The sequence below is a fragment of the Myotis daubentonii genome, chromosome 19 (genome assembly GCF_963259705.1).
Source record: "Myotis daubentonii chromosome 19, mMyoDau2.1, whole genome shotgun sequence".
Taxonomy (NCBI): domain Eukaryota; kingdom Metazoa; phylum Chordata; class Mammalia; order Chiroptera; family Vespertilionidae; genus Myotis; species Myotis daubentonii.
The window spans coordinates 16,162,633-16,184,501 of NC_081858.1; the positions used below are offsets into that span (position 1 = coordinate 16,162,633).

Sequence of the window (21,869 nt, forward strand, 5' to 3'; positions counted from 1 at the left end):
GCTGGAACAGCTAGACCCACATGCAAACTTGGACCCTTACATCATACACTGAAATGAACTTAAACTGGATGGTAGACCTAAATGTAAAGCGAAAACTACTAGAAAAAACATAGGAGGAAATCTCCAAGACTTTGGATTATGCAATGTTTTCTTAGGTCTGACACCAGAAGCACAACCCACAAAAAGGAAAAAATAAATTAAACTACATCAAAATTTAAAACCTTCATGTTGCAGATAATATAATCAGGAAAGTGAAAAGGCAGCCCACAGAAGAAGATATTCGCAAGTAATATATCTGGTTAAGGGACTGGTGCTCAGAATATATAAAGAAATCCTACTACTTAATAATAGGCAAATAATTTTAAAAATGGGCAAAAGACTTGGATCCATTTCTTCAAACAAAATAGGGCATTATGCTACGTGAAATAAGTCAGAGAGAGAAAGACAAATATATCTTAGGAACTCACTTATTATATGGAATCTAAAAACAAAACAAAAAGCCTGGCCTGCTGGCATGGCTCAGTGGTTGAGCGTCAACCCATGAACTAGGAGGTCACAGTTCAATTCCCGGTCAGGGCACATGCCCGGGTTGTGGGCTCAATCCCCAGGGTGGGACATGCAGGAGGCAGCTCATTAATGTTTCTCTCTCCCTCTGTGAAATCAATAAAAATATATTTTTTAATTGCTTTAGTTAGCAACATACGGGGAGATTTCACATAAACATCTGGATTTCCTGACTCTGAACTAATTATAACAGCTGTTGCCACACAGCCACACCCGGATGGAGCCATCAAATGCCCTCTTCAGACAGCGTGTGTGCCCTGGCCACGTGTACACCTGCCCACGCCCCTCCTTCCTGTTATCTGCCTGCGTTTCTATCCGCTTTCCTGCTGTCATGCACCCGTCCCGGGCCCCACGACCACTGGTGAAGCATGGCTCACAGGCTGGAGCTGGAGGGAATCTCTGAATTCTGTCTACAAAACCTGAGACGGAAAACGAGGCAGGACTTGCTCATGGTCCCGCAGCTCCGCGAAGAGTGACGGGCTGCTTCTGCATTTCTCCGTCCGTCAGTACCAGCCACGCGCTTTCCAACCACAGGAGCCTTCCTGGTGGACCAAGAGCTTTATTGTTGGGTGAAAAGTGCCTGCTCACAGGTTCTGTGCTGCAGGTCTCCGTTTCCAATCACTGACCCCACCTGCCTGGTCCTGGGCTCTCTTCCATTTTGGCAAGATGACCCTGAGGCAGGGAGACTTCCCACAGGCTTTCCCAGAAGGTGGCCCAGTATCAGAAAATACACTTCAGTTTCCAGTAAAAGCCCTGAGCAGCTGGGGTCCTTCAACTCCTCACTTGGCTCTTCTGGAGTCTGTCCCATGGGAGAAGTTAGCCACGTCCATTCAACAAAGGGAAGAAGTCAGGGCCAGTGCTCACTGTCCAGCCGTCTCCCCGGAGCTCCCAGGGGCCCAGGTGTCTCCCCGGAGCTCCCAGGGGCCCAGGTGTCTCCTCTGAGCTCCCAGGGGCCCGGGCATCTCCCAGGGGCCCAGGTGTCTCCCCGGAGCTCCCAGGGGCCCAGGTGTCTCCCCTGAGCTCCCAGGGGCCCAGGTGTCTCCCCTGAGCTCCCAGGGGCCCAGGTGTCTCCCCTGAGCTCCCAGGGGCCCAGGTGTCTCCCCGGAGCTCCCAGGGGCCCAGGTGTCTCCCCTGAGCTCCCAGGGGCCCAGGTGTCTCCCCGGAGCTCCCAGGGGCCCAGGTGTCTCCCCTGAGCTCCCAGGGGCCCAGGTGTCTCCCCTGAGCTCCCAGGGGCCCAGGTGTCTCCCCGGAGCTCCCAGGGGCCCAGGTGTCTCCCCGGGCATCTCCCAGGGGCCCAGGTGTCTCCCTGGAGCTCCCAGAAGCTCAGCTTTGTTGCTCGTCTGGATCCTGACTCGGCAGCTCCAAGCCCAGGCGGCTCAGAGAGCGTACGAAGTAGCGGGGGAGCCTGCAGACCAGGCTGAGCTCCTCGGTCCTGGACCCCAGGGCAGGCAGGACGAGCTGGCGGGCGTGCAGGTGCAGAGGGAGGTGGCGGGCCTTCGACTGTGGCAGCCCCAGCTTCCGCAGAGTGCCGGCAGACAGCTTCTGCACAGAGAACAGAGGCCTCGTGAGAGCGGCGCCAGCAACAGTGCACCCTTGACCCAACGCAGGTCAGCAGCCTAGCACTGGAGGCCGGGACAGGAGCACCCCCGGGAGAGGCAGCATGGCAGCCTGCCGCAGAAGCACCAACAGGAAGGGCTGGGGACCCAGTTAGGAGCACCCGCCACAGCAGGGAGACCCGAATGGCCAGTTCTCTGCCCTCCACGGAGTGGGCTGGGCACCAGGACAAGAAGCAGCATGGAAGGTGACTATGAGCCTTCAGAGAGCCTCCTCTCCCCACGGCCTCCTAACAAAACCGGAGACCTGCCCGGCCGGCGTGGCTCAGTGGTTGAGCGTCGACCTATGAACCAAGAGGTCACGGTTCGATTCCTGGTCGGGGCATATGACGGGGTTGCAAGCTTGATCTCCGGTGTGGGGCGTGGGGGAGACAGCCAATCAATGATTCTCTCTCATCGTTGATGTTTCTATCTCTCTCTCCCTCTTCCTTCCTCTCTGAAACCATTAAAAATATATATTGTTTTTAAAAAACCCCAAATCTGAGACAAATCACGCAGCAGCAAGGTTTGCTGAGGCCGTGAGGGGCATGAGGGCAGCAGCAGGCTGCTCCTGTTCTCCCTACGCCGGTAACTGGTGCTGCCGCGTCTGGCGCCCCTCGGTACGTCCTGCTGTGACTCACTAAGGGTTTCGCATGGGGAGGCCCAAGTTCTGCCCCACAGTCGGCGACATTTTGGGTCAAACCCATGTTACCTGGGGGGCCAACTTATTCCAGTCCGAGTACTTGTGATCGCCAAGGATGGGGCAATCCAATCCAAAAGACAGGTGAACGCGAAGCTGATGTTTTACTCCTTTAAGAAAAAGAGAGAGAAGACTCGTGAGTGGCGACAGAGACAGGGCCACTGGCAGCATCTGCTTCTAATCCATTAACTCAAAGCCCAGTAAGCTGGCCAAGCCCTAACTACATTCACGTATAAAGAACAATATAACAACCTATAAGCTATTAGGAGGTAAACATTATAAATACTGTTACACCCCCAATTTCCCCTCCCCGTCACAGTCCCCTTTCCGCCACAGACAGCCATTAGCATCAACCTGGTGCCTATCTCTGCCTTGCTGGGTTTTCGAAAAATAATTCTATTATATAACACAATAGTATTGTCTTACTTTTTTTTTATTGTGGCAAAATATATATAACATACAAGTTACCATTTGAACACTTTTAAGTGTACAGGGTAGTGGCCGTAAGTATATTCACACTGTTGTACAACCAGCACTACCATCCATCTCAGAAATTTTGCATCGTCCTGAACTGCAACTGTACCCATTAAACACTAGCTCCCCATCTCCTCCTCCCTCCAGCCCCTGGAACACCATGCCTCTATTAGGTTGACTACTCTAGGTATCTCATATCACTGGAATCTATATATATAAGAGCCTAAGCAATTGTTACGACTGGTCAACCGACTGCTATGACGCTCACTGACCACCACACCAGGGGACAGACACTCAATGCAGGAGCTGTCCCTGGTGATCAGTGCGCTCCGATAGCCAACTTCCTGCAGCCAGACAACCTCCCACGCCCCCACCCCCACCCCACCCTCCACCCCCGCCGGCTGCCCCAATCAGGACTGGGAGAGACAGCCTCAATCAGCCCCAATTGCCAGCCAGGCTGAGGGACCCCACCCGTGCACGAATTCATGCACCAGACCTCTAGTCATGCAATATTTGTCCTTTTGTGCCTGGCTTATTTCACTCAGCACATTGCCTTCAAAGTCCCTCCTTGTTGCAGCACCTATCAGCATTTCCTTCCTTTTTAGGGCTGTATAATATTCCACTGTGTGGATATACCACACTGTGCATCCATTCATCTGTCAGTGGACATCTGGGATGCTTTCATTTTGGCTACTGTGAATAGTGCTGCTAGGAACATTGGTGTTCAAGCATCTTTTTGAATCCCTGCTTTCAATTCTTTTGGCTGTATACCCAGGGGTAGAATTGCTGAATCACATGGTAATTCTATGCTTAATTTTTTTGAGGAACCACTTGGCACTATTTTAAATAAGTGTAAACAAACTTTTTATATCTCATTGCTACCTACTGTTGGTGCTTTTTGTTGTCTGTTTTTTAATATATATTTTTATTGATTTCTGAGAGGACGGGAGAGGGAGAGATAGAAACACCATTGATGAGAGAAAATCACTGATCGGCTGCCTCCTGCACTGGGGATCGAGCCCACAACCCAGGTATGTGCCCTGACTGGGAATCAAACCCTGATCTCCTGGTTCATAGGTCGATGCTCAACCACTGAGCCACGCCGGCTGGACAGCTACCTACTGTTTTTAACTATTATCTCTCCTGGAGCTCCCAGCCTCTCCAACAAGTCAGCTGCAATTCCACCCCCACAATACCAGCTGCTCAGAAGGGCAGAGCCCAGCAGCACTGGGAACCCTGCAGACAGCGGCGCCTCCCACCGTGGAGTGGCAGCACCCTCACCAGTGACAGGATGGAGCTCCAGCAGGGCGGAGGAGACGGAGCTGCTCAGCACCTGGTACTGCGTCACAGCCACGTGCGCGCTCCGGCTGGTCCGCAGTCTCACCATCTTCCCATTGTCCATGCGGTAGCTTGGGGACAGCGTCATCTGAAGCCACAGAAATCCAGATGTGATTTCAACGGACAAGCAGAAAACCTGTCCTCCCGGGAGGCGGCTCACCCACCTTGTGGTGCTGCTGCTGCCCTTGCACCTCCTTCTCCACGATGGGGATATCCACGACGCCTGCTGCGGGCACGGGGACGCGCACGGTGATGGCCCTGGGGGGACACAAGAGTGGGCGAGGCATTCCTTGGATTTGGCTGCTTGGAGGTCTGCACAGCGGGCCTGCTGTGGTCCGTGCCTAAGATCAGAGGGGCCCAAACCATCTCTTGGTAGAGGGCTTGGCCTGAGAGCTTGGTACTCTTCTTACAGCATAGCTCTTTTCCTCCTCAAGGGACGTATGTTCATCGTAGAATATATGGGGAGGGGAAACAGAAAAATATGATACCGATAACATGGTCTTTCATGCCAGCCTTTCAAAACGAGTATGTACAGTTTCAAGTAAAATTAGTGTGGTTTTCGTATCCTCTTTTTTGTAAATAAGAAAAGGTGGTAAGTTCTGATCGCATATGAAACAAATAAATGAGCTGAATGAAAAATTCGCAGGCCCATTCCTGCCCTCTTTGCCAGGCAGATAAGACCGGGAGGAACTGTGCGCAAAGAAGTCCCGGAAACCACAGCCACAACTCAGTAAGTCCTCCCGATCAGTCTGTCGGAGGCCTCTCCCTGCCACGTCACGGTCACGGTCACAGTCCGACAGAGGGCTATTTAATCTGTCCTGACGCTCAAGCCTCTTCCAGGGCAATCACAGGAGCCCCCTGGTTCTAGGTGGCCTACCCCAGAGTCACTGACCAAGGGGGCAAAGCCCACTCAGACACAACATTTCACATCCTGGACGCCCACTTCAGGCTGACAGCCGTCGGGGCGGCTGTGACACCTGGCATCCTACTTAAGCCTGAGTTGTAACTACCAGAGCATCCTTCCTGATGACCTAACATCACTGCTCAAAAACGCCATCGGTGAGTATTCCCCGAATGCGAACGGGCCCTGATTCAGGCAGGTACTAACTCTACGCAGAGGAACAAGACAGAAGTCCCCGCTCCCAAGGAATTCACAGTCTAGTAAGAAGAGTCAAACAAGTAGCTATAATATAACAAGCTGCTATCGGCAAAAGCTAGCCAATGGTTCCTCCTATGTTCTACTTGCGACTTCTACTTCCTGCACCTTCTGGCCTACCTTCCCAGCTCTATCTGCCACCACTCACCACCCGACTGGACTGTATGCCTCACTCCTTTGTGCCTGCCATTCCCACAATCTACAACACCTTTCTTCACCTTGTTGATCAAATCCTATTCATTCATCAAGGCCCAATTAATTGATTTTAACTCTTCTGTGAAGCCTATTACTGAGAATGGTTACCCATTCTGAAATTTCATGGACGATTTTCACAAATAATATAGCAATTTTTTATAGACTTTTATTTTGATTATTTGCATACATAATAATAGTCTTGGTTTTCCATCTTTCAGCTTTTCCTATGAGCTCGGTCGGCACTGTGTTAAACACTTCACATGCATTACCTCACCCAAAAGAATATTTACAAATCAAGTAGAAAATAATAAACAACCCAACAGAAAGTGAGCAAAAGAAATAAAGTCTGTTTACAGAAAGGGAAACTCAAAATAGACAATAAACACGAAAGAGAGTCAACAGACAATAGGGTGGTGAAGGCCTGGGGTGGGGTGGGGGCTGGGTGGACCGGGCCCAAGTAGGGGAAAATGGGGGGTTTCTATAATACTGCCAACAATAAAAAAAAGTACACAGGCAAACTGAAAATAAAACACCTTTTTAAAAAAAATATTTGTTTTTTACCCATCTGAGTGGTAATCCTTTTAAAAACGCTTTGGTCAGACATGAGAAGAAGTGAACACTCACCCCTGGGGGAGAGAGTGAAAGCTGACAAACCCATTTTGGAGAGCAATTTGGATAGTTAAGCATTCAAATTTAAACTGTATGTACCTCCCACTCAGCAATTCCATTTCTAGGAATTTGTCCTGAAGATATACTCACATATTCTCCGCAAAAGGTCTGAAAAGTGGGATATTACCTGAACATCTGCAATGAGGAAATGATGGTATGTCCACACCACGGAATACGAAAGAGCCATAGAGGAGCCAGGTCTAAAAGCACAAAACGCTCTCCGAGATACACTGTCCCCGTGAGAAGGGCGGGATGCGAGCAATGCGAAATGCGCTGCCGCGCAGTCACACGCTTCTCCATGCCCCGTGAACTCGGGAAGTCCGTTCAGGACTCTAGCGACAGAGACTGCCTCTGGAAAAGGAAACCGAGTAGATGGGGGATGGGAGTAGCTTTCATTTTTGCTCCTGTTGTATTTCTTCTATTAAAAACGAGGTAACCCTGTATGCACTAGCATGGAAGGATCCCCAAGACACAGAGTTAAGTGGGAAAAGAAAGTACAATGTACGTCGTACAATGTGATATACACATGCGCACATATGTGTGTGTGTGTGTGTGTGTGTGTGTGTGTAGATATACATACATACTGTATATACTACACACACATACATAAATATGTTGACACAGGACAGGAGGAGTAAAAAGCAAACTGCCCCAAGAGAAGGGACAGAAATGACAGAGTGGATGGATTCTCCAGGAGGTTTTTGCTTTATTTTTGTCATTTGACCGCAGAAATCGTGTATTACTTGTATAAATTAATTTTCAATGGTCTTCACGTATAGCCATTATTAGGAGCGACTACTCTATCAGAGCACTAAGTCTGCTTCCTACACCTTTCCAATGCCTACAGGTCCTAGCACACTGCCTCCCATTAGAGTGGCCGCTGTACGAATGCATGACTGGAAGGGATGCCTTCACATCCACCGCCTCTACCGCTATCAGCGGGCTCCATACCAGTACTTCTTCACCACCTGACGGGTTCTAAACAGCTCTTGGACCTGGTGTGCCACCTCCTTGTCCCGAGCCAACACCATGACGCCTGTAGTTTCCTTGTCCAGCCGGTGGCACAGATGCAGGGGCTCTGCCTTGTGGCCATGAAGCACCTTGGCCAGGATAGGGAGGACATCACTGATGCAGAGCTTGACCCCAGGGCCACCTACGATGGGAAAAGACAGAGGTCTGAGTGGCCAGGAAAAGACCCCACCGAAGAACTCTGCTTGGGAAAGAAAGCCCTTACTGGATTCACTGTCAACGCTTCCCAGGGCCTTATCCAGGGACTCCCAACATCCTTATGCCAAGCAGCTTGCTAGAAAGGAACCTCAGGCCCCCAGCCCAGTCTATCCATCAAAATCTGCATTTTAACAAGATGTCCAGCCCTGGCTGGTTTGGCTCAGTGGACAGCCTGTCGGCCTGCAGACTGAAGGGTCCCAGGTTTGATTCCGGTCAAGGGCACATGCCTGGGTTGCGACTTGGTCCCCAGTGGGAGGCCTGCAGGAGGCAGCCAATCGATGACTCTCTCATCATTGATGTTTCTATGTCTCTCTCTCTCTCCCTTCCTCTCTGAAATCAATACAAAATATATTCTTTTTTAAAAAATAAAAGATGTCCAAGTAACTCATATGGATATTAAACTTTGAGAAGTACTACCCTAGAGCATGGATAGGGCTTTCTCCGCAGATACAAATATTCTTTAATCCCCTTATGTACTATACATGCACTCACACTAAAATCAGCAACTAAAACGAGGAGGCCTGATTGTTTACTATATAAACAAAGGCTGCAGAATTTGCTAAGCTGAGTGAGAAATGTAAGACCCTGAGGAGAGCTGAGAGTTGCTGGGGTGGGACATGCTTAGGTTGCACTCTCTGTTCTCTCCTAACTACCATGAGCTTGGACAGGCTGCTTCATCTTTCTAACTTTCAGTCTTCTCACCTACAAAATGTAAATGTCCGTATTATAATTATCTCATGGGAGTTGAGAAGACAAGAAACTACCGTGAAAGTCAACAGAGAAAAATTTCCACACGAAGCACTTGGCAAGGTTTAATTCCCTCCCTTCGTGTACAACCTTCTCCATACCTTCCAGAAAGCATTCTTCTTCCAACTAAAAGATGCCGCCCCCCCTCCCCCGCAAGCGCATTCTTTTTCCATCTTTCCTGACTCACTCCAGCTGTCTGACACATTCGACATTTACTCAAAAGCATTTGCGTGTCCATGAAGTTCTAGGTCCCCTGGGGTTTTGTTTTGTTGGGTATTCTCTCTCTCTCTCTCTCTCTCTCTCTCTCTCTCTCTCTCTCTCTCTCTCTCCTAATAATTTTTTCTTATATGTTATTTCCTCTCACCCAATTTTGGTGGAAAATAACCTGAAGACAAGAATCATGCAGCCTTTATATTCTTCTACACAATCCCAGGCCTGCACAGGGATTCCACAAATCACTGCTGACTGCCAGATGTTTGGAAGCTGTCTTATTGATCTGTTTCCTCAATAGGGCCTTATATATGGTAGGACAGTACTCCACGAACATTTAAATTATTTTGAATGCAAGGGTGTTTCGAGCCCCCCGGAAGTGATGTCTGAGTGTTGCCCCTAATTGTAGCAGAGAGCAGCAGCGGCCTCCCTCCCTTTGCCACGCGGTCCTTACCATGCACAGGGAGACCATAGGGCTTATTGATGACCACGAGGTCCTTGTCCTGGTGGACAATCCCTCGGCTCAGGGCCTTAGCGAGCACGTTGGGGTGGACTCCTTGCAGCTGCTGCGTGAACCGCACTAGTTCGTGCACCCTCCGCTGGACAGGGTTTTTGAGCTCCTACGGGGAGAGAGAAAGCGACGGGAAATGCCTGATGGGGAAGACCTTCAAGAGGCCTGGGTGGGCATCTGGGCAGGGAGGGCATCCCTGAACCTTTGCAGTAAGACTCGCGCCTTCCGCCTTCCCCCAGTAAATTGAGAGCGGGGCTGCTTAGCGGCGAGCGCGCGGGAGCCAAAGACCAGCGCATAGGAAGGCACCGCACGCTGCAGACCGCTCCCTCCGCTTTCTCCCCATTCTCCCCCACCGACCAGGTCCTATCCTTGCATTCTCTCAGAGGACCCTCGCCCGCCGGGGGAAACCAGAGCGCACTGCCTCTTGGGAATTGTAGTCTTTCCCGCCGGACTCACCGGCTCCTTCTTCGCCTTTTGTTCCTGTTTCTGGGCTCGGAGCTTCTCCGCTAACCCTTGGGCGTCCAGGGGCTTAGAGGCAGCAGCAGCGGCGGTACAAAATGGCTTTGGGACGAGACAGAGGAGACTGCCCCCACCCCGCCCGGAACCCCGAACCCGGAGGCGCAGCACGCCCCAGCTGGGCGCCGCCATCTTGCCGAGGAGGGCGGGGCGAGTCGAGACCCCCGGACTAGGGAGGCGGGCTGCGCGGGTCACGTGGGGCGGAGGGGACGGGGAAACCTGGGCCGAGTCACGTGAGCGTGCACGCCGAGCGCTCCTGCGCCGCCCCGGCCGTTAACTGCAGTTAGAGCAGCCGGCGCCGAGAGAGGAGGACGCGGTGAGTACGCGGGGCAGCCCGGCCGGGTGTCTGGGCAATGCCGGCTCCCCGAGCGTTCACTTCGCGTCGCAGGATCTTTGTCTCGGAGAGCACTGCCCCGGGAGGCCGTTTCTCCCCGCGGGAGGCGATACCACGCCAAACCGTGTCCGCCTCCGCGGAGCGATGCTCCCAGACGCTCTCCCCGGAGCCTCCTGAGGCGCCGGCTCGTCCGTCCTGGCAACCGCGTCCGCGGGGCTTGGCGGGGCTTGGCGGGGCTCCGGGGGCGCGTCCTGGCCCCGACCGTCCATCTTCCTTAACCGCTCGACCCGCGGAGATGCCCGGCCGTGCCTGTCACCTCCCGGCTCGCAGCCTCTTTGTCATACGTAGTAGCCGGTTCTCTCCCTGGGATGATGGGGGGCTGTGGGGAGCCCTCGCGTTACCCCTGGGGCCCCAGACGGCTGAACCCCTGGCGTTTCTTCTGTCCTCCCTCCGGAATGCATTTCTCGCAGCCTCCTCTCCCCCTGCCCTTTCGCTGCTCCTTCCGAAGGAGAGGCTGAGACTGGCCCCTTTCCGTTCCCTTCCTTTTTTCTTTCTTCTTCCATATTTCGCAACCCCCCCAAACCCTCTTCTCTCCCCGTCTTCCCGAGATGTAATGTTGGGGTTCTCGTGCCCAAACTGGAAGCGACTCCCTCGGACTTGGCTGCGGGGGTGGCCGGGAAGATGGACGGAGGGCGGGGGCGGGGAGGGCGAAGTGAGAAATCACCCGGTGGGACCCACCTGCCGCTGGGGGGGGGGGGGTGAGGGGGGCGAAGGCCGGGGGGATGCGCCCCGGCGACCGAGGGAGGAGGGAGCGGTGTGTGGAGGTTGCTCAGGGTGGGTCGTGGAATGGGGTTCGCGCCCTACCTACCTCCCCCCCCCAAAAAAAGGGGGGATTGGCATAAACCTGAGCAGGTGAGTGGGGCCAGGCTGTGGGCGGCGTGAAGTTAGGGGTTTGAGCGGGATGTGGTGAGTGGGGAGGGGTCGGAGCTTCTGGAGCCGGCGAGGGGCTCGTGCACGGGGAATCCCAGGAACGAGGCTGGCCCGCGCCCCGGGACGGACGGGAAGGGAAAGGGAGATCGGGAAGGGAAAGGGAGATCGGCGGGGAGACCCTCGTGCTGCTCCTCTCGGCGGCCTTTTCTCCCTGCGCCGTCCTGTCCTCTGCGTTTGAGTGGGTGTTGAGCTGTCCAAGCCATCAGATGGCCCGTTGGGAGAGCCCTAGCCGGTTTGGCTCAGTGGATGGAGCGCCGGCCTGCGGACCGAAGGGTCCCAGGTTCGATTCCGGTCAGGGGCATGTGCCTTAGTTGCGGACACATCCCCAGGAGGGAGTGTGCAGGAGGCAGCTGATTGATGTTTCTCTCAACTCTATCCCTCTCCCTCCCTCTCTGTAAAAAAAAAAAAAAATCAATAAAATATATTAAAAAAAAAAAGATGTACCATTGGCCGCTGCTGCAGAACTGTGAGCCCCTTAAGGACTCTCGTTTTTTATTCCCACATCTGGCACAGGGCAACCTGGAAGGTTCATTAGATGAAGTGCATCAGAGACATGTGTGGGGTGTTTTCTGAGCATTTTGATTTGTCTTCGTTCTGTCATTTTTTTTTTTTTTACCTAAAGAATGGAGGTAGGAGTAATTATCTGTAAAGAGTAGGAAAGAAGATTGTGTGTGTGTGTTTCTGTAATAAATAAGACAGGGGTTTGGGATAGAAATGCAAAGAATTACCAGGGACTTTGGGAAGCAACTTCCCTCTTTCCTTCTGCCCACCCCATCCCCTCTGCAAATTCACAGGGAAGACATGACCTGTGAAAGTGGAGACGTTCCACCCTACAAGAATGATTATGTTTTACTGATACGCTCCAGACCCAAGTTCTAATTTCACTGAAAGGTTGCACATCACATGTTACTTAGGTACATGAAGACTACCCCCCCACCACACCCCCCAGGACTCTGAAATTTGAACATCAGGACTTTAATTCACATCACTATGTTAACTACAATGACCGTTTGGGATATAGGACTTTTATGGTTTTGTGGGGGCTGGGAAAAACTATTTCTACCGTAATTTGTCCTTGATGGCATTAAAGAAATGATACCTGTTGTTGCAGAATTGGCCTTCTGTGGCAGGAAACGAACCAACAACTCAGATGTCATTGCTGGTGACACAGAGCTTGTGTTCTTGGGTTTCAGTTTAACCCAAGACAGCACTGTAGCACCCAAGAATAAAACACTGGTCACTTTTTTCTGGAGAAGGAACTTCTAGATTTTTGTTGTTGAAACGTCATAAGAAAACTTTGAAGAATTCAAAGTCCTTGTTTTGCTTGTTATCAGTCTTAGCCAATACGGGTACAGAAGTTACAACTTACCTAATGTTTCTCCTATGAGTCTAGGCATTTGGTGATTTAAAGTAGAGTTGCTAAGTGCATAAGAATTTATGCAAATATGATGTCTATCTTTTGTTTTTTAAAGCTATTTTGCCTCCTTCCTCAATCAGCTGATCCTGCCTTAGGCAGTTTATTTGTTCCACTTCTGCAGCAATCTCACATTCTGTTTTTGGTTGACTCATCTGGACTGTTTTCTCAGTACAAGGAAGAAAATTCTATTTGTGGCGTTTTCATTCTTATAGAGTTCAAAGGTGGCATATTTACATTTTTAAATTTTATTTATTGGGGTAACATTGGTTAACAAGTTTCAGATGTACAACTTTTTTTTAAAAAAAAACAATGGCATTTATTGATTTTTCTTTTAAAAAAAATATATTTCTTTATTGATTTCAGAGAGGAAGGGAGGAGAGAGATAGAAACATCAATGAGGAGAGAGAATCATTGATTGGCTGCCTCCTGCACACCCCACACTGGGGATGGAGCCCGCAACCCAGGCATGTGCCCTTGGCTGGAATCGAACCTGGGACCCTTCAGTCCGCAGGCCGATGCTCCATCCACTGAGCCAAGCCAGCTAGGGCGATTTTTCTTTTTTTAAGAGAGAGGAAGGGGGAGAGAGAAAGACATTGATTTGTTGTTTCACTTATTGCTACATTCATTGGTTGCTTCTTGTATGTGCCCTGATCAGAAATCAAACCTGAAACCTGGGCGCATCCGGATGATGCTCCATCCAATTGAGCTACCTGGCTGTGGCAGGTGTACCACTTTTTAATATGACATCTGTGGACTCGTTTATGTGCTCATCACTCGAAGTCTAGTCTCCTTGCATCACCATATATTTGTCCTCCTTTATCCTCTTTCTCTCTGACAACCACTACTTACAGATTTTACTATATCATAATATATCAAGTGCCCCCAAAATAACAATATAAAGAACTTAATACATTTTTAAGGATGTTTCCTGATCTGCAAAAACAAAGCTACCTTTTTATTTCACAGCTATAAGGACTACTAATAAAGGAAGTTGTGTTTAAATATCACAAATTTAAGTTTAATTAGTGGCATAAGGTTAAATGCTGGCTTCTCAAACATAGATTTGCTAGTTGCATATTAACCAGCAATTCAGTTTCCCCTAAGGAGCAGGAAGTACTTGGACATTGTTTTATGGTTTTAGAGAGAGTCAAAGAAGCAATTAGCGGGAGCTCTGGAGGTGTCCTAGAAAGTGCATTTGTTGGGCCCAGCTGGTGTGGCTCAGTGTTGAGCGTTCACCTTTGAACCAGGAGGTCACCATCTGATTCCCAGTCAGGGCACATGCCCGGGTTGTGGGCTCAATCCCCAGGACTGGGAGTGCAGGAGGCAGCAGATCAGTGATTCTCTCTCATCATTGATTTTTCTATCTCCCTTTCTCTCTGAAATCAATAAAAATTCTATATAATAAAAGCATAGCATGCAGATTGTCCCCTCAACCGGAGTTCTCCCAGGAGTTCGACGAGGGGGCAGGCTGGCCGGAAGAAGGGAGGGAGGCCCCAGCCAGCAGCTGCTAGAGACCCTACCAGTGCACAGATTTCGTGCACTGGGCCTCTAGTATATCACTAAAAAAATAAAAATAAAAAGTACTGTTGGGAGCCAGAGATCTAGGAATTAGCACCAGTTCAGCTGCTTGTGAGCTTAAATAATTGGGGCTTCAGTTTTTTGTCTTTTAAAAGGAGATCCTTATAGCTCTAAGCTTCATTCTATAAAGTTTTTCCACTAACATTTAAGTAATTCTCTTTCTTAACAAGTGGAATTTATTTCAGACTTACCTTGAGTACATTTAGCATTGGCATAGAGAACCATGATTGCTCTTTACCCCAGAATTTAAACTTATGCCAGTGAGCTAACATTTATATTTGGAGGTTACTTTATTGAGGGTTGTTGGAATACACCTTAAGATTTCCTAAGTGGGGCATGACAGAGGGAGTGCAGACAGAAAAAAAAAAAATATGTTAGAGCCCTGGCCTGGTAACTGTTGGTTACAGCATCGTTCTGATATGCCAAGGTTGTGGGTTCGATCCCTAGTCAGGGCACATACAATGAATGCATAAATCAGTGGAACAACAAATCAATGTCTCTCTATCTTTCTCTCCCCCAAAATAATTAATTAAAAGAATATTAGAAATCAATAGTATAGACCTATACCATGGCTGTTAGTGCTTTTTTCTATACCAGCATTTTAAAGAAATTCTGTTGTACTGATTCTGTTACCCCTACATATTTTTAATCTTTTGAGTGATGATCAAAGCAGGTCTGGCTTAAACCAGTACTTCCTAAACTTTTTCATATCATGACACATGTGGAAATAATTGTTGCTTCAAAGAGGAAAACTGGAGGCAGCCCACAGAAGACAGCTGGCCTGGAAGCGGTGGCTGTGCCCAGTCCCCACATGACCAACCTCAGCCTGTTTCTTCATAGGAGCAATGGCATTAATAATCCGTATCTAGTAAGATTGCTTTGACGAGCCACGAGATAAATATACATGGTGTCCAGATACTCAAAGTATTAATAGCATTTCATGATTATAAGTTAAAATAAGATCATTACATTAGAGAATTTTCAAGACTGTAAAGAGCCGTGTATTTTATGGCATTTATATAAATGAAGATGACCAAAGTATCTTATGGAAAAAGGAATCTACACTGGAAGGGTGAATGTGGAGACCATGTTTCCAGAACATGAACAGTGGCTACTCACCAAGTATACAGTCAAAAGCCAGAGGATATCAGGATCCCTAGAGAAATTCAAGAAGGTATTGCAACATATAGTTGCCTAAGTTGAATAAACCTATTCTTTGATTACTTGAAAATTTAAACAGGAAATTATAGATGTGGATTGTTGTGTTTTCCTTGCTTATGATTGGAACATGCTCTGTTGGCTCTAAGGATCCTGTTAATTTAATGAAGATAATTTCCAGTAGCTGGTACAAGGAGAGCTGAGCTGTAAGCTGATTTAAAAAACCAGATCCAAAAAAAAAAAAAAAACCAGATCCACACTGAGTTTACTGGTCCCAGTGTTAGCTAAGACTGTGCTGTGGTACCAAGCAAACAGAAGCTCCTTCTCCAGAAAAATGTGACCAGGTTTTTTTTTAGGCACTGTAGTGTGTATTTTGGGTTAACCTTCTTGTCAGCATTTTCCCAGCTTGCTTGATGGTAAGACTCACCTGAGGTACTTTTACTAGTAAATGTACAGAGCATTCCTCTAGAAATGTTGAATCTGTAGATTCCGAGTTGGCCCAGGGATCAGTTTCCCCTGGTCTTTCCTGCCTAGCAAGCACTCTAGGGGCCTGGGCTAAAAGTTCTCTTGTTGGTGAATACACCACACAAAAGGTAAGGTTACTTGAAAACGTAGAGCGAAACATGGCAGATTTTAAATGTTGCTGTTTTTCCCCTTTTTTTTGGTTAGTCCTCACTCGAGGATATTTTTCCATTGACTCTTAGAGAGAGTGGAAGGGAGAGGGAAGGATACAGAGAGAAATGTCGATCTGAGAGACACCTTGATTGATTGAGTGCTTCCTGTACGCGCCAGGGATCAAGCCTGCAACCTAGGCATGTGCCCTTGACGGGAATCAAACCCAGGACCCTTCAGTCCCCAGGCCGATGTTCTGTCCACTGAGCCAAATTGGCTAGGGCTTTCCCTTTTTTAAAATTTTTTATCAAAGTAATTCAGTATATGGTTTAGAGTCAGATAGTATTAAAAGACTTACAGTGGGGGAAAAACAAAAACCATGCCCTCCATTTTCCTCACCTCATAGTCTCATTTCTTAGGAACAACCACTCAATTATTTCCTTCTTTCTGCAGGTGTTATCCTCATATTTCACAATCATCTGCTATGTTATTATTTCTCGTCTTTCCCTCCAATGTTTGGCTTTTTGATTTCTGGCTGTGGTAGATTAGGACTTCCTTCTTCCACTCGCCCATTTCCCTACCTTTCCACATCCTCCACCCCTGTCACAACTATGTTGTAATATTTGATTAAAACAAGCAGTTTTTCTGTGTTCACACAACTCTGCCAAATATCATTCAACCATTGAAGCAGGTGACCTATCTCAGCTCTGCTCTTCCTTGTGTTTAGGTTTACCTTTGCCTGCTTTTCTGCATCTCGACTGTTGCTGTTTTCCCAACACTGCACCTATTTGTCAACTTCTTATCAGTAACATTTCCTGTGAGCTGAGATGTATCACTTCCACTTTTATTTTATTGGAACAACAAATCAATGTCTCTGTATCTCCTCCTCCTCCTCCTCTACTCTTTTCTATCAGGAACTACTCTCCAGATACAGTTCGGGAACTGCCCTTCGCTCTCCTGGGCTGGCACCAGGCTGTTCCATTTCTTGGCATACACCCTTATTTACTAAGAAGTACGAGTATTTGAGTAACTTTATCTTGCCCACAGACTTGCTTGATTGTTTGGAAGTGTTATAGAATTCTAGGTGGGAAACGATTTTCCCTCCTAATTTTAAAGGCATTATGTACCGCCTGGTATCTGTAATTGCTCGAGAGGCTTAGGGATTCAGATCCTTTTTATGTGACCTTATTTTGTTGTTGTTTTCTCCCTCGCTGGAATTTGGGCGTATTCTCTCTATCCCTGGTGCTAGGGACTATCATGATGATGTACCAAGGGGTAGTCTTGCCTCATTTACTGTTCTGGGTACTCAGTGGATCCTGTCATTCTTAGAAATGTGTGTGCTTCAGTTCATTTTCTTCTCTTATTTCTCTGCTTTTTCATCCCACATTTTCATTTTCTTTGATTCTTTTTCATAATATCTATTTTTATTATATGGATATGATAGCTTCAAAGAAAGCCCATTACAGTGTTTTAGTTTTCTGCTCTGCATTGGAGCAGGTTTGAGTGTCAACCCTAAAGTAAAGGCAGAGCCTTATATGTGGTGAGAACTTAGTGCTTTGTCACAGTGTTATAGGCCACATTAAGTTACGTCTATGGGGACTGGGGAGGGCCTGGCCCTCTGCTCACTCCAGGTGCTCTTGCTCCTTCCCTGTCCTGGGTGTATTTCCTGCACTGCCTGCATTTCTTTTCCATTCTGGGAGGATAGGTCTGGTCCCTTGGGCCCAGGCTGCCAGCTCCTGTTGCTGCTCCTTGTGGTCTCACTCTTGGTCTTGCACTTGCCTCCTTCGTTCTTTTTTAAGAAAGTGTGTTAGTAGGTCTCCCTAACCTGTTTTGCTCTCACCTATTTTTTCCCCTCAATTATTTTTAAATGGTCACTTTTTAAGACTGGTGCTACCTTTTCAGCAAAGTAAGATTTATTTATTTATTTATTGAGCTTTCAGAGTCCTATGTCAGCTCTAAACAGTGCTTTCATCTCTCAGTTCATTTACCAATCAAAGAATATTTTTCAGTTTTTATTTTTTAAAATATCCTGAAAAGAATGTCAAACTTAAGTAAAGGTTTCCAACTTAAATTAACCACTTTCCTAAATTTCCTTTGGTCCAGCATTCTCCTGCTCTTCAAGGGACTGTTGGAATTGATACAGGGAATGTGCTTACAAGTACAAGTGCATTGCTAAAGTACCCGACAGTCTTTCAAAGTCAGGAAGTACTTGTGTTGGTGCTTGAAACAGAAAGAGGGAAATAACCACCTGTAATCCTCTCACCCAGAGATTATTTCTGCCCTGTGGAGGCCTATGAAATACCTGATAAGGAGCTGGTTGCTGAGCTGTTTTTTGACCTTTAAGTCTGAAGTGCTATCTTGAAGTCCCTTTGCATGTGAGGCGCTGTGTAACTGAAACGTTTGAGCAGGTGTCTCCTGGGTCTGAAACACAGCAGAGATCTGAGCTGAAGATACAGATTTGGGAGTCATTAACATTTAGTTGGTATTTGAATCATTTGGAGTAGATGGGGTGGGCAGGGGAGGGAATGTGTAAAGTGAAGAGATTGGAGCACCTAAAGTAGACTGGACTCTCAGCATGTAAGGGATGGGCAGAGGAAGAAGAGTTGTCACTAGAGGGATGGGAGGAAGACAGAATCCAGATGAGATGAGGATGAATTGAATGTCAGATGCTTCCAACAGGTAAAGGAAGATAAGTACTAAGGATTTCCATAAAGAAATTTTGCCATAAAGGTGTCTGTCTCCCATAATGCTTTCCTTGATCTTCCTCAAGCAAAACTATTATTCTCCTCTGTACCTCATACATACATGTTAAACTTAGCACAAATATGCAATAAGTATTTGGTTATAAATTCTATTTCCCCTAAAAGGTAGAGACTTTTTAAGAGTATGGGCCTTATGGGTATGGTCTTACAGTCTTAGTCATCTTTGGTGAGACAGTATTGCATTATGTCTTCACAACATGGACTCAAGTGAGCATCCTATGTCTACTGTGTAGTAGCTGTGTGATCTTTAGCAAGGCATTTAACATCTCCGTGCTTGGATTCTAATATCTGTGATATGAGATGGTAATAGTATCTACTTCAGAGAAGAATGAACATTTGTAAAGTACAGGAAACAGTGCCTGCCTCGTTAGAAATGTTAAATGGTGTTTGGTGGGTATGGTAATAGGAGTATTCTTAACATAGTGTCTGACATTTAACAGATACTTGAGCATGAAACTCAACAACTTGTTGGGACTAATACACTTCCCGTCATTTTACTCTACAAGCATATATGGAATATAATGGCCAGGCCATAGAGAAATTACAGAATAGAAATGGACTGAGTTAAATGCATGCAGCTGTTTTATAAAACAAATCTGTGGACTTTCCACAAAGTACTTTATGAAATTAGTTTCTTTTCATGTAGTTGGGAAGGAGAAAGCAAAAAGTTAAGACTGCTCCAAAGCAGATGAGAATTTTTATGTGTAGAGATAAAAAGCCTTAAGTAGGTTAAGTGGTGACTGGAAGTCACAGCATGTATTTGTTTGACTTAAAAAGAAACAATACTACAGCGTCATCCATTTATCCTGGTTCTTTTCATTGCTTAAAAAAATTTCTAGTACAGCCCTAGCTGGTTTGGTTCAGTGGATAGAGCATCAGCCTGCAGACTGAAGGGTCCCAGGTTCAATTCCGGTCAAGGGCATATGCCTGGGTTTCGGGCTCCATCCCCATTAGGGGGCGTGCAGGAGGCAGCCGATCAGTGATTCTCTCTCATCATTGATGTTTCTAGTTTCTATCTCTCTCTCCCTCTCCCTTCCTCTTTGAGGTCAATAAAAATATATTAACAAAAAATAAATAATATTTAAAAAAATTTTTCTAGTACAGTTAACAGACAATATTATATTAGTTTCAGGTGTACAACATAATGATGAAACATTTATGTAGTTTACAAAGTGATCACCCTGATCGGTCTAATACCCATTAGACACCACACACAGTTATCACAACAGTATCAGCTATATTCCCTATGCTGTACTTTGCATCTGTAGTGATTTTTGTAGCTGGCAATTTGTACTTTAATCCCTTCACCTTTTTCACCCGTCCCTCCAACCTTGCTCTCACCTGGCAACCATCAATTTATTCTCTGTATCAGTTTGTTCCTGTTTTGTTTATTATTTAGCCTCCACGTTTGTGTGTTTTTCAGTTTTTTTCCTTGTAATTTGTAGTTTATACTATTGTGCTTGGAGAAGATGTTTCATGTGACTTTAATCTTTTTAAATTTATTGAGACTTGTTTTGTGGTCTAATTTGTGGCCTATCCTGGAAAATGTTCTATGTGCACTTGACAAGGATGTATATTCTGCTGCTTTGAAAAATGTCAATTAGATCTGTCTTATGTGTCCTTCAAGCCCTCTGTTTCCTTATTGATTTTCTATCAGTTGATCCAGCCATCCATTGATTTTTGTTCAGCTGGGTAAGGGCTCCCAGGGTGTTTCTTGTGTGGGATGTGTGTGCCCTCCTGTTGTAGTTGATCCTTGATTGCTGTTGCCACATAAGAGGGAAAGTTGACCCTCAAGCTGACCGGCTGTCCGGTGGCCATGGCTATAGTGAAGCTGTTGTGTAGGGGCTGAACCTATAAAGAGGAGTCACGTTAGTGGGGCTCTGGTGCCAGTCATGTCTGCTCGGGTGTGGCAGTTGTGGAGCTGGTTGGGTGGTGGTCTGGTGTGGTCTGAAGCTGGCCACCATCTGTATTGGGTCTGGGGCCTCTTGGGAGAGGCTCTGGTGCAAGCCAAGGTTAGCCGCCACTTGTATCTGGCTTGGGGCTGCCTAGTAGGATCTGGAAAGTGATCTGCAGTTGGTTGCCCTTAGTCTGAGCTTGGAGAAGCTTGGCAGGGCCGTGCTGTGAAATGAGGCCAGCTGCCACAAGGTGCAGGCTTGGGACCATTTGGTGGGCCCCACGATATGAGCTAGGCCAACTGCCACTTGTATTAGGGTTGTGACTGCTTAGTTACTAGTAAAGCTACATTCCAAGCCAAGACTGGTCACTGTTTATGCCAGGATTGTGGCCACCTGATGTTAGTGCAAGTAGAGACCTATCACCGTTTGTGTTACTGAACTCAAGTTCCCCCGTTGGGGTGTTCTATTCAGGAACCAGCCGTGGTTGTCCTTAGGTAGTTTTATTTAGTAGCAGCAAGTAAAGAAGAAGGGATTCACACCCAAAGCTCTGTCTGCTGAAGGAAGGCTTAGCCATTGCTGGTATACACTAGCTGGTTAATTTCTTCTTTGCAGTTGGCTGTACCCAGCTTATAGTAGTTGAGTTCCACGTGGGATCCACATTGGACTAATGGACTTTAATGAACTGAATGCTGAACTGAACCAGCTACAGCATGGAAGGGAAGCTCTGGGCACTGGCCTTGCTTTTGGCTCTACTAGAACCCCAGCTGCCCCTCTTTCAGGACTGGCTTAAGGGAAATGGTACTTTACAACCCGAGGAATGTAATTCCATGCAAATGAAGCCGTTTTCCACATCTCGTTTTCCCATGGGAATCTTAGAAAATTCATTTTCTCAAAATATCTTTAAGAGCCAACTCACACCCACAAGTGATAGAGAAGTCTGGCCCACTAATTCTTCCGGCAACAATACTACTGGATACATAAAAAATATTTCTTTTCTTTTTTTTTAGTATTTTAAAAATCTCCTTTCTTAGCAACATGTGTTATTGTTTTGGGGATATGCCTTCTCAGAGGTTTCACGAGAGGGAAAGCAGTGGCAAGGAAGTTCTCATTCTTTACATGGTAAAATTGTCACCAAGTTCTAATTCAGATCAGATTTTAATTCAGTGTCCCATTATTTCTTCTTGAAACAGTTTTGTTTTCCTAAACACGATGTGTTACTTTGGT

At 47.2% G+C, this 21,869-nt stretch overlaps 2 protein-coding genes across 3 annotated transcripts in view; one reads left to right on the top strand and one right to left on the bottom strand.

Moving 5' to 3' along the window:
• Window positions 1–1,107: 1,107 nt before the first annotated feature.
• Window positions 1,108–10,062, bottom strand: RPUSD4 (RNA pseudouridine synthase D4). Of its 2 annotated transcripts, XM_059675795.1 has the most exons (8): window positions 9,840–10,062; window positions 9,327–9,492; window positions 7,640–7,841; window positions 4,833–4,926; window positions 4,612–4,756; window positions 2,869–2,966; window positions 1,892–2,106; window positions 1,108–1,802 (listed from the first exon to the last, which is right to left on the bottom strand). In XM_059675795.1, the coding sequence occupies exons 1-8, from the start codon at window positions 10,029–10,031 to the stop codon at window positions 1,412–1,414; spliced, it is 1,503 nt and encodes a 500-aa protein (XP_059531778.1). In that variant the 5' UTR covers window positions 10,032–10,062; the 3' UTR covers window positions 1,108–1,411. The 2 variants fall into 2 exon arrangements, with proteins under 2 accessions (XP_059531778.1, XP_059531779.1); XM_059675796.1 differs by having other exon boundaries at window positions 1,659–2,106; window positions 9,840–10,060.
• Window positions 10,063–10,104: 42 nt separating this feature from the next.
• The window catches only part of FAM118B (family with sequence similarity 118 member B), a 38,878-nt gene continuing 27,113 nt past the window's right edge, over window positions 10,105–21,869 (top strand). The window contains exon 1 of the mRNA XM_059675806.1: window positions 10,105–10,215. The gene's annotated coding sequence lies outside the window, so the exon portion shown is untranslated. The remainder of the gene's footprint in view (window positions 10,216–21,869) is intronic.

Bases quoted from the DNA above. Each gene is read 5' to 3' on its own strand.
- RPUSD4 (XM_059675795.1), bottom strand. From the start codon at position 10,031: ATGGCGGCGCCCAGCTGGGGCGTGCTGCGCCTCCGGGTTCGGGGTTCC. The intron at 9,493-9,839 runs GTGAGTCCGGCG...CTCTCCCCGTAG, and splicing joins AAAAGGCGAAGAAGGAGCCG to GAGCTCAAAAACCCTGTCCA. The intron at 7,842-9,326 runs GTAAGGACCGCG...TTCCCATCGTAG, and splicing joins CTATGGTCTCCCTGTGCATG to GTGGCCCTGGGGTCAAGCTC.